The sequence below is a fragment of the Trachurus japonicus genome, unplaced genomic scaffold (assembly GCF_045865225.1).
Source record: "Trachurus japonicus isolate A0001 unplaced genomic scaffold, Traja_1.0 AP030730.1".
NCBI classification, from domain to species: Eukaryota; Metazoa; Chordata; class Actinopteri; order Carangiformes; family Carangidae; genus Trachurus; species Trachurus japonicus.
This window is the reverse complement of record NW_028220863.1, coordinates 16,215-28,692: the sequence shown is the minus strand read 5'-3', so window position 1 is coordinate 28,692 and position 12,478 is coordinate 16,215. Positions and strand designations below refer to the sequence as shown.

General features: G+C 43.9%; 1 protein-coding gene across 1 annotated transcript; it reads left to right on the top strand.

Annotated features, from left to right (window-relative positions):
• Nucleotides 1-505: 505 nt before the first annotated feature.
• LOC146960083 (uncharacterized) lies at nt 506-11,447 on the top strand. Its single transcript, XM_085772631.1, has 11 exons — nt 506-564; nt 682-775; nt 884-1,231; nt 1,339-1,456; nt 1,497-1,570; nt 2,744-2,858; nt 3,478-3,654; nt 3,752-3,848; nt 10,324-10,435; nt 10,813-10,968; nt 11,019-11,447. Exons 1-11 carry the CDS (start codon nt 506-508, stop codon nt 11,445-11,447), a joined length of 1,779 nt encoding a protein of 592 aa, XP_085628757.1.
• The last annotated feature ends 1,031 nt before the right edge of the window (nt 11,448-12,478 follow it).

Sequence of the window (12,478 nt, the reverse complement as noted above, 5' to 3'; positions counted from 1 at the left end):
CGGACAAGCAAACTTAATCATCATTTATTTTATTTTGAAAATTGACCGGATTCTCTCGCCTTTTCTGTGCCCGACTTCCTGTCTGGTACCATCTGGTTCTATCCAGCTTGACGGCGCTCGTATTTATTTCATTCAGCGCACTCAGCTGTTGTTTCAAGCCGCTACTCTTGTAGCCTACTACCACATGATCAGCGACTAGTCGACGTCAAGCTCAAAACGTCATTGTGGAGCAGGGGACTAGTCTGTGCAACCCCTAGTGGAAAACCTGCTTTACATTGTTTTAACATTAAAAAAAAAAAAAAAAAATCATCATTCTGAAGGTGTGGCGGCTTTTATTTTGCCGTGGCGGTGCGCCACGATCAATTACATGTAGCGGAAACCCTGGACTGGGAAAATCTCAGGAGACAGCTTCTTAAGAAGTTTCTTTGAGTGGGAGGCTGTACGGTTTGAAGTGGACACCATCTGCAAGGAGGAGCCCTTCAGCTGTCCTGCGTGCAGTCCACATATGCTTGCGGTGTGCGTCGATGGAAACCGCAAGCATTATCGTTTCAAGAGTGCAGCACGGTACTATAAAATATTTAGAATGTAATAGTGTTTGAACTGATAACAAAGCATAACTCTCTCAATGTGCACCAATTAACCTTAGAAATATGTCATGAAGTGTCCCTTTGCTGTATTTAGATCTGAGGAACAGCCCATCTTCGATGGTGTCTTCCTAGCTAAGGATGATGACGTCACCAGCTTCGTCAGCTGCATTCAGAGCAAAACAAAACATGTAATTCTGCAGACCATACATATATGTATGGGAATACAATAATCTCCTTGTAGAGTTTAGTAAGGTAACTCTGTGGATCATTCTCATCAATCAGTCTCCATTTTGTAGGCTTCCGGCAGAGGTGTTTGTGGAGGGGAATGGTCAGCGGCCAGAGAGACCTCAGCCAGATCAGCCAGCAAGCTAGATGAGGAGGGACTGGAACTTGCAGTCTGTCGCCATGGAGTGCTCCTCTGTGCCCTCAATATGTACAGGGGAGAAATATTTGCATATCCCCTGTACTTGCAGCAAAAGCTGGCCAGTAGTGCGAGTCCAACATTTTTTTGTATGGATGTGACGTGCAAGTATTGGCCTTACCTCCAAAGGCTAGCAAAAACCTTCCCAGAGCTCCAGCCTCTTCTGAACATGAAGCCCTTCCTGTCAGTGGTACATGCCAAAGCTCATGACTTAAAATGTGAAGTAAGTAATCATTACATATAACATAATTACTCTGTGAAAATCTCTACACTATTACATCAACATTTACAAGTTTTAATAGGCTTTGTTTTTTTAATGTATTTTTACAGGTCAAATGGAGTGGGGCATATCAGGAGGGGGCAGGATTAACCCTGGGTGAGGAGGTGGAACAGGTCAATGCCTTCCTGTCTCGTATAGCTGTGACAACCAAACATATGTCAAAAGCAGGTGAGATGGCACATTATTAAAAATTTACAGAAGGTTTAAGAAATCTTGTCCATGCGCTGGAATCAGCAGAAGAATAAAAGCTTGGCCACTTCTCTGTCCCACAGATATCTGAAAGTAATAATCACTTTTTGGGTGTTAAATCTTTAATAGTAGAGGTTGAGGCTGTGGACTTGAAAATGTTTACTAGGGCTGCACAATTTATCATATTTTCATCATCATCGAGATGTTGACATACATAATATGTAAGGGATAATGTATAGTTCGGAGGTTGTTATGGAGAAATAAACCCCGACAGGTTGTATGGAATTCAACATGAAGGGGTTTATTTCTCCATAACAACCGACCAACTGTACATTATCCCGCTTATTACACGGTTTACGAGTGAAATAATTAATTTGAAACATAATGTTGATCAAAATACGACTTTCATCGATTTAAAATTGCATTTAGCGAATCTGCAAGACCGGTCACTTCCGCTGTTTTGCCGAGCCTCCTCCCGTTTGTGCATTTGAAGCCTTTGATAATCAATCAGTGGATCGATAGATTACCATACACATGTTAAGATGTGTGTATTGTGTGTAGTCGTATCTGTCATAAACAAGAGATTCATTTTACTGTTTACGGGGTGCGTTTGTGTCGCGGAGTCGCGGTGCCACCGAGAGGAGAGGAGAGCTGAGACACCGGGTCAGAGGCTCTGATCAGCAGGTTTGGTTTCCAGCAGCGATGTGGAAGGAGCCTCCACTCTCCTTGTAACAAGTTACCAGTCATTTATCTAACATCGCTATTAGTCCGAAGCTGTTTAATGACGGTAAAAATGAAACACAAGGTAAATATCCTGCATAGTTTCTCTTTTCTGTGCTGCGCTGATCAGAGCGGCGTCCCTAGCAACGGTCTGTTATACTTGACGACGGTCTGTTATACAGAAATAACAGACCGCAGAACGCAGCGCTGGACCAATCAGAGAGCAGCATTCAATAGAGCCGTGTAATAAAATAATATAATATAAAGACAGCCTGAACCAAGATAAATAAAAAAGTTAATTAAGATGTGGTGACAAATTATATCTAGTAGCGTCAAGTTAGGACTTAATGACATGTATCTTTTGTGCACATCGGCACATTATTTATTTTCCTCCCCATGACCACTGTTGGGCTACATACATGTTTATTTATCACAAGTCATATCGTCATCCCAATTTTGCACAAGGTTATCGCACATTGCCGTTTTATCTAATTCCGTGCAGGCCTAATGTTTACCTAATTATTTTATCGTCACTGTGATTTGTAGACCACAAAAGCTCTGGAAGACCAGCTGAAGAATCTGGAGTCCATGAAGGCAGAGTTGTCAGTGACTGACAGCCAGTTGGAAGACTGGGTCAGCGATGTGAAGGAGTGGGCAGAAGGTGAGGAAATGCCTTAATTTAGTTACTTATTGTTATTATTATTGTAATTATTATTGTAGCAAACACTGTCTGACAGACTTTTATGTAGTCAAGATATAGGGTATTTAGATTTTCAGTCTCAGAAATAGTGACAACACCTGCTTGTAACATTCTGTTTTACTTACTTTGTCAAGAGGCCTCATACATGTTTCCTCTGTACAGCAACATCCACCAACACAAACAAGGCTACTGACTTGGCCAACAAGATTGAAGTGCTGGTCTCAAGCATCAAGAGACGCTCGCAGTGTCTTTATAGGGACACAGACAGCAACAAGGGTCGAGCCAAAATCCGCTGCAAGATTAGGAAGGAGAGAGGGATCCTGACCTCGTTTGTTGAGAAATATAACAGAATGGTACCAAGTGCAGAAACTCTGTGCTTGGAAACCAATCTGTCAGAAGACACAGCATGGCCATGGCAGCTGCCACACAGTGGTAGGTACACCAGTCTGTTGAACGATTTCCGCAAATGTGCACATCTTTAATGCCTAAAATTAGTGTGCATATCCACAAGACTTCATAGATCTTTTCAAAGTTGATATTTTCTATACGTGATTGTTGTTTGGTCATAAATGTTTTCCAGACTCTGTCGACCTCAGGACAAAGAGGAGAGCATTTGACAGTGTCATGGCCACTAGGAGACTTCAGGAGGAGAAGAAGATTCTCATCACAGAGATGAATCAGCACTGGAAGTCCTTAAAATCTTGTGTTGATTCACTGAAAGAGCTCTCCTGCTTGGTTAGCAGGGCAACAATGCAAGGCATGTATTTCTAATTTTACGGAGCATGAGTGTACATATTAATCTGTTATGATTAAGTTACTAATACAGATGTATATTATTATGCCATACACTAAAGATTCACCATGGAGCCTAAATGAGGATGGGTTGAATGGTCTGCAGAGCATCATCAGAAGAAAGCAGGAGAACATCAAGAAAATGATGGCTAATGTGAGGCAAAAATGACAACTTTGACTGGAGCAGAGACCATCAACTTTTTAAGCAGTGCATCAGATGACTACTCTGACAGTGACTCTGATGATGCACTCTGAAGCCTCTACCAAAGTAGCTTACTTTAACCATTTAAAACGGTAGGGCTACTGCTTGTACATGTTACTGAACCCGCTGTTGCAATCTTTTATTGTCATTGTATTTTCTGCAAGTTTCATGGCCAAAAAGTCGCACCCTCTAACATTTTGTTGGACCGCCTTTAGGTTTGATAACATACCGCACGCATTTGCTGTTGCATCGTTTCAATCAGCTTCTGCAATGTCACAACATTTATTTCCGTCCAGAGTTGCATTAATTTTTCAAAGATTCTGGGGTTAAGATCTTTATTCTGTGCAGGGTTTCCGTTGTCCGGTAATTACCGGACTTTGGCCGGTAAAATCTGCCGAAGTCCGGAATTTTCTAACCCCGCCGGTCAAAATGTCCGGTGAAAATATTCCCTCCGAGTCCGAGCACAATTTGAATTTTATTTTAAAAAACAAACAAAAACGAAATTGGAGATTTCAGCGACATCTACCCTGAGTGGAGAGAGGCTTCACTCTGCAGAATCGCATCAAAACAGCACAGTGAAGTCGCCTGGCGGAGAGCAAGCTGCGCGGAGACACTGCACACATTAGATTTTAAAACAGCTGCAGCACATTTCACACATGCGAAAATGCGTAAAAAGTAAAAGAAAAAAAGAGAACTTGTCAAGGGATTTTTTTTCAGTTTATTTGTTGAGTTTTTATTGCAAAGCAGCGGACTTTTTATTATTATTAGCCCATGTCAAGCGCACGAGCACCCACTGACCAGGTTGAGCACCAACTGGGGTCACGCCACCAGATGCGCATTTCTCCGTGCCGCCTCGGCCCCTCAGCTGTGTGTCTGTGGGTAGGATATGTGTAGCCCGTATGTGTGTGTAGCCTGTTTGAATGTGTGTATCAATCTCTCGCGCGCTCTGTGATGAATAAACACAAATCGCGGCAGAGCGCGTGCGCTCTGGCGCATCTGACACAATCGGTTAACGGGACAGAAAGGAAACTGCTCCGCTCCGCGACTATTTCGCGTCCGACGTCTATGTTAAGCACACGTTCTTATTGATATTGTAGGGTCCAACCCGACGTACAACAACATAACACAAACTTATCTGACAGCTCTCACATCCTCCTCTGCTCCTCCTCACTCACTCACCGACACACAGACACACACACACAGCTGTCTTCCTCACATTCACCCCGGCCCCACAGCTTCTCATCCAACCTGCCTGGCCCGTACCGTAGGCCTACACATTCACAGTCAGTCAGATATCACGGAACTTAAACACCATAACAACAACATTACTACGGGGTTGCTACAATATTTTCAGTTGTGCAGTCGGCTATTATTTATTAATAATGACCGGAATTTCAAACATTTGTCCGGTAAATTGAAAACCTGCCGGTCACGTTGTCCGGTGACATTTTTTTCTAGCAGAAACGCTGATTCTGTGGTCACATTGGACCACATTTCTTCCTTAAAGATGATGGTTCCCCACTATCCTTCCAGTTTTTAATAATGCGTTGGACAGTTCTTAGCCCAATCTTAGTAGTCTCAGTCATTTCCTTAGATGTTTTATTTTCTTCATGCCAATAATTTGACCCTTCTGATACAGATTAACATCTGCTCCACGACCCCAGGATGTGTCTTCTGACATGGTTTTAAGAAATGAGACTGTATCAGTTAGGGATACATAAGTTGGAACATAGCTGAAACATAATCATCCATGCCGTCTGGCCTATTAGCTTAGTTAAATCCAAGTGGAGACTTTTTTTTTTTTGACGAGCAGTGTACATTTCTTCTTTGAACTTTGTGAGTTGTACATTTTGAAAGGTCCAATACAAAATGATGTTCATTGTTATTACAATTTCTATTACAATTATTGTTGTTAATTGTGTTTATGTAATGTAGTCATGCATGTGTATTTGCTGCTACTTTTAGTATATATGCTGTATCGATTAGCAACGATGTGGCAGGTGAACTGTATTTTTTTCTGTTATGTTCGAAAAAAAATAGATGTGCAGACAAAGTATCCCACAAAAGTGAGTACACCCCTCGCATTTTTGTAAATATTTTATTATAACTTTTCATGGGACAACACTGAAGACATGACACTTTGACACAATGTAAAGTAGTCTGTGTATAACAGTTTAAATCTGCTGTCCCTTCAAAATAACTAAACACACAACCATTAATGTCTGAACCGCTGGCAACAAAAGTTCACTAGAGCTTCACAGGTTGACTCTGGAATCCTCTTCCACCCCCCCATGACCACATCATGGAGCTGGTGGATGTTAGACACCTTGTGCTCCTCCCCCTGCTGTTTGAGGACGCCCCCCAGATGCTCAATAGGGTTTAGGTCTGGAGACCTGCTGGACCAGTCCATCACCTTTACCCTCAGTCTCTTTAGCAAGGCACTGGTCGTCTTGGGGGGGGGGCGTTTGGGCTCGTTATCATGTTGTAATACCACCCTGGGCCCAGTTTCTGAAGGGAGAGGATCATGCTCTGCTTCAGTATGTCACAGTAGGGTAGACAGGCAGACTGCCCACCCCTTTAGCATTGCTACAGGGGTGGGGGGGTTTGTCTGTCAGTGCTCAGACCATACGCCACATACTGCCAATGCCAACATGTACTATGACATACTGAAGCGGAGCATGATTATTTTATCTGGTTAGTAGTAGTATCCCCCTAGCCCTCTGTGTAAACAGAGGTAAGCTCAGGTAGAAACATGTAGCAGAGAGTACACTTTCCCCACAGATCAGAGATAGTGGATTTAAGATCTTTTGTTGTTTAGTTACTATGGCATCAGATGAAGTTGAGCTCAATGAGATGCTCAGTAAAACGAAGAGCCTGACACAGGAGCTTAACCCAAAGGTAATTTCAATATCTTCTTCCATGCATGGGTGTCAGATGTCATGATGCATACCAACAGAAAAAGTACTTATTTGTGCAGGAAGTCTATGTGCTTAACTGCAATACTTTGATTATTTTGTGCTTTTTAGGAGAAGAAAACCAAAGTCATCAGACCAGCCATGATGGAGAAAACGGGATGAAGATGGCAAGCAACATTCAGGCCCAAACCATCAAGTCCCCTGCATCAAAGTCATGTGGTTAGTTGATTTAATTCAACTTTAGCGGACAAACTATTTGGGGTATGAATGTATTTCACTTTGTGAATGGTTAGGAAGGCTTAGCAGAAAAAGTGTATTCCTGTTGACCAAATCTTTCCTCTGCATATGGATGGGAGTACCTGTAGTGGACAGCAGGACAACAATCTACCAGTAGTGAAGTCACTTTTGAAATAATCATTTAATTCACAAGGACACAACAGTGATACTCTGTTAGCACTCTGAACTTTGTCATTTTAGCCAGGTGGGCCAAGAAAGTTCATCCCTGCGTCCCTGAGAATACCGTTGGAGATGCAAGAGGCAGGACTTGGTATGTGATCATAGCCCAGAGCTTACGGACGCCAAACTCGCCTCACTGCAGCCTTGGGGATTCGACTCTCAGCGTGAGTGAACACACACTCACACACACACACACACACACACACGCACGCACGCACACACACACACACACACACACATATATATATATATATATATATATATATATATATTAGGGCTGTCAGAGTTAACGCGTTAATCGCGATGCGATTAATTAAAAAAAATAACGCGTTACATTTTTTTAATCGCTGTTAATCGCGGCCCATTTTGTCCTCTGTCTGCTGGACTGGAGGACTGGAGTGTGGGACCTCCAGTCCAGTAGGTGGCGGTAAGGCACCTTAAGTTGGTTGCTACACAAATATACACAGTCTAACATATATCCACAGCTCCATCCATTGATTTTTTGACGGCTTCTGTTGTCAACAAATGCACATGGCCAAGCAGAGGTGTAGCAAAGTAACGGGCAATTTCCACTGGATGCAATTCGTTTCAATTCTGTGTGAGTTTCATGCATCATGTGTTATGATTAGGTAGGCCTACTAGGTCTGGTCTAAAAGTTGCTTGTCTAGAGATTATAACACTTTGGCTTGGACTTTCAACACTTTGGAGTGTTGAATGTACAAAGCGCCATATATAATATTTTTAATAGAGATTAATCGCGAGTTAACTATGGGAAAAATGCGATTAATCGCGATTAGAAAAATTAATCGTTTGACAGCCCTAATATATATATATATATATATATATATGCAGTGGCGGCCTTAGACATCTGGGGGCCCGTTTCAATATTTCATATGAGGCCCTACCCTGTTAAACATAAAATTATTTGCCAGCCATGTGCCCATGTGTCGCTGATGCTTTAAACCCTGAAAGGACGCAGTAAACGCACTATCCATGCATCCCAGGTACGCACAACATTGTGTTAAAATCACTACCAGGGCAAGAAACCAGAAGAAAAAAAAAGACATGAACAGGAATCTTAACACAATCAAAAACTACAGGCTTTAACAATATTCTGAATTTAAATTTGCAACAAAAGTAATGAGAGCAAAGTGCTCCGCGTTATTTCAGCACCACGACCACGGGCAAGGAAAGGACGATGCGGACGGACAGACGTCTACAGGCGCTGATCCTGTCGGTGCTGCGGTGCTGGAGCAGCCACAGACAGCTGTCTCCTCCATTATTAACATCTGTAAATAAGCTGCCAATAATATCACATTTTAGTTGTGCTCTCGCTGTGTTTTATTTCTCTGTTAAGTTAGGACGTACTCATAGATCGCCTGTTTGGAGGCATTTTAACCCGAGGAAAATAGAAAAGAGGAGGAAAGTGATTGACAGACGTCAATCAATGTGCGCACGTCAGGAGGAAAGCAGGAAAAACAAAAGGACATTAGAAAAGGAATAATAGCCTACTGGGAGAAGGAAAACGAGGGTCTATTGATAGTTTGCGGGCCGTTTTCAAAGGTAAGCCTACGTTGTTATTGATATTTCCATATTACTAATCAGGAGCGATTACCGTCGCGGTGTGGCATGATGCGCGCAGTTGTAGAGCGGATCAGGGGTCGAGTGTGTGACCGCACGGTGGACAGAGCTGTTTGTGTGTGTGGTGGATGTAGGCCTGTGTGTGTGTGTGTGTGTGTGTGTGTGTGTGTGTGTGTGTGTGTGTGTGTGTGTGTGTGTGTGTGTGTGTATGTTAAGGTGAAACCTATGAATTATTGTACTGTCTTTTACTTGGTGGCTGGCAGCTGGGGGCCCCCTGGTGGCTGGGGCCCGTTTCAATTGAAACGGTTGAAACATAGGTAAGGCCGCCTATGTATATATGTATACACACACACATTTGAACTATTTATTTATGTCCACATACTGTAGGAAAAAAGTACAGGTTCTCCTGCACAAGGGACATAAACGCTACCAGTGCAGATAATCAACGAAAAAACAGTTATTCAATGTGTCTAGGCAGCTGAACATCGTTACATACAGGATGATACACAGGTCAGGTGAGGAAGCAGACATCAAGGGTACAACAAACACCGTCTCCTCCAAATTGAGCAGCTTCCGATGACAGCTGAAACTGAGCAATACCTTGACAACTGCTTAGCTCTTGTTTTACTGAGGCCGGCCACCTGAAGGCCCCTCACCACCAGCTTGTGCACATGACAAAAATTAACAGTTTACATTTGTAGCCTAGCTGAGAGATTGTCTGTTTCAGCTGCTGGTTAGGCCTCCTCTAGGCTGTGATCAAAGGTATAGCCGACCTCCAGGAGGAGCACCTTTCTGTGATTTTCATTAACAACAACAACATCACGGGTGTTGGCAGTAACATTAGAGAACACTGAGACATAGTTACACAGGCTGAACATGCTCGGCTTCACAGGAGAATGCTTATACAGCATGATGGAAGAAATATCTGCTCAAATTTGCTCTCTGCCATGGTGAATACAGTAAGGAGCATGGCTACCTGGAAACCAGATGGAAAGATTCAGTTTAGTTGGTAAAACCTGCAATCTTGCTTTTATAGCACGTCACAATGCTCTCATCCACGGCACGATTTTTGAACACAGCATGTGAGACAGAGTGGTCTGCAGCTGGGAGACATGCAGTCTTCCCTTGAAGTCTCAGCTCAGTCCAGTGCTGCCGCTGCCTTTGTTGTCGCGCCCCCAAGAGGTGACCTCGAGCATGTCTCAGTGGGAGAAGGTGTTGTGTTCCACAAACATTCACAGTTTCTTTTACAGAGATGTTGGGGTCAGATATAACTTCCTCTGAGACCTGCACAGCCTCAGAGTCAGACCCTGTCCACTCCAGTGTAACATCAGCCCAGCAACATAGATCGTTCAGATCGGGCCAGTCCAACCACACACCGACACACACCGGCTGTCCAGCTTTCCACACACACACACCTGAATGTATATAACACAACTCTGCTTTGAGAGCACAGTACCAAATGTAAATCTGTGTTTCACAGTGAGCAGCAGCAACAGGGACACCCTACAAGCATCAGCCCTCTCTCCTCCTCACACGCTGCCACTGCCACCCCACCACCACCATCACCACCTCCTCTGACCTCTGGCACTGAGGTAAGAACCATATCACCTTCTTGTGTTATATTGTGCCCTAGGTATGCACAGGCAAATATAATAACATTGTTGACATAGTTCCACTCATTTGATAAATTTGATCATTTGCTCCTTATTTAGCAAATTTCACATGTGGTCAAAAGATAATAAAATTGAAGACCATCACTGGTTGCAAGTCCGGTGGTGCTGTGGTGGAGGGGGGCATAGAGAGAGCAAACAAATTCAACATCTTCTTTAACAGGTTTGACTCTACGTCTGCCCCCCTAACACCCACCCACCCACCCCACTGCCCCTGCCCCTGCCCCTGCCCCTGCCCCTGCCCCTGGCCCTGCCCTGTCATTCACCCCAACCCAACCCCTCCACTCCCCCCATCTCAGTCAACTTCGGAGCAGGTCAGACAAGAGCTGAGGAGACTCTGCCCAGGGAAAGCAGCCGGTCCAGACAGGCTGTGTCCCGGGCTGCTGAAGGCCTGTGCTGCAGAGCTGGCAGAGCCCCTGAAACACATCTACAACCTGAGCCTGCGTCTGGGGAAGGTTTTTACACTCTGGAAAACAAGACATCATGCATCATCCCGGTGCCAAAGAAGGGTCGACCGAGTGACATCAGCGACTACAGACCAGTCGTCCTCACCTCTCACCTGATGAAGACACTGGAGCAGCTGATCCTGACTCAGGTGCAGCAGGCCCAGGACCCGCTCCAGTTCGGATACCAGAGGAAGGTGGGAGTCAAGGACACTGTGTTGTGTCTACTGCACCGTGCTCTCACACACCTCAACAGGGAATGTGGCGCTGTGAGAGTTCTTTTAATAGATTTCTCCAGCGCCTTCAACACCATACAGCCCCTCCACCTGAAGGACAAACTCACCACCATGCAGGTTGACCCGGCCCTCGTCACCAGGATCACAGACTACCTCACTGGCAGACCTCAATTTGTCAGGTTGGGGCCCATAACATCAGACATGGTGACCAGCAACACGGGGGCGCCACAGGGGACCGATGCAGCTACTAACTAACTATGTGTCAAGTCAATCACACACACACACACACAGACTCTAGAGCCAGCTTCATGTGATTACAGTCACACACACACACACACACACACACACACAAACACACACACACCTTCATGTGATTAAAACACAGTTAACGTGCAACAGAATTTAAACTTAAACCATGATTTAATCTGGTTTTAAAGTTAAACCTTGTTGGTGTCAAATGCGTCAAATGCCTCTCTTGGGAGCAGCTGATAGAGTCCCCCCCAGCTGAAAGCAGCCCACCCCACCAGCCAGAGGGTCCAGGACCATAGGGACTGCAGTGGAGGAAGGCTGCCTTAACACCCTGCACAATGGCACCCAGTACACAGAAGTTAGACAGGACCAGTCAGCCCATCACCTGGTCCGTTCAACAAATCAGTTTATGCTACTGTGATTTATGTAGCCTAGTTAAATACTACAGTAATCATCATAGTGTATTGGCAGGAAAGACCATTTAAATCTGTATCAAATATCGATTAATGAATTAATCGATAATTTGCATGTTGGTCTTGGTTAAGTACCACCTTGAATGCTTAAGCTTATGTATTCAGTCATTCAATGGTATACTAAAATCCATGTGAAAAAAATGCTTCTCACTGTTCTCAGGTCAAATATTTATATGCGATTAAAATGCAATTAATTGCGATTAATTAATTACAAAGCCTCTAATTAATTAGATTAATTGTTTTAATTGAGTCCTGGCCCTATTACACAAGATAAACACACACACACACACACACACACACACACACACACACACACACACACAGACACACACAGGTAACCTAATGTGGTTACAGCTCCTCCATATCAGTGCTTATAGAAAGATGATCATGTGTCTGTCTGATCAGCTCTGTCTTGACCTTAAGATCGTGGGTTTGATTCCCATGTTGACAGAGATGGCACAACCGGCAGTAGCCCCGTGGCCCATTCAAAATTTCCCGAGAGGAAATTTTCTAGTTATTTTTATTTTACCATGGCCTATTTATTGTCATTATTTTTCTTATCTA

Excerpts from the sequence above, each read along its gene's own strand:
- LOC146960083 (XM_085772631.1), top strand. The coding sequence starts at position 506 with ATGCTTGCGGTGTGCGTCGATGGAAACCGCAAGCATTATCGTTTCAAG. Across the intron at positions 2,859-3,477 it reads TGTGAAGGAGTGGGCAGAAG|ACTCTGTCGACCTCAGGACA; the intron begins GTGAGGAAATGC and ends AATGTTTTCCAG. Across the intron at positions 10,436-10,812 it reads CTCTGACCTCTGGCACTGAG|TCAACTTCGGAGCAGGTCAG; the intron begins GTAAGAACCATA and ends CCCCCATCTCAG.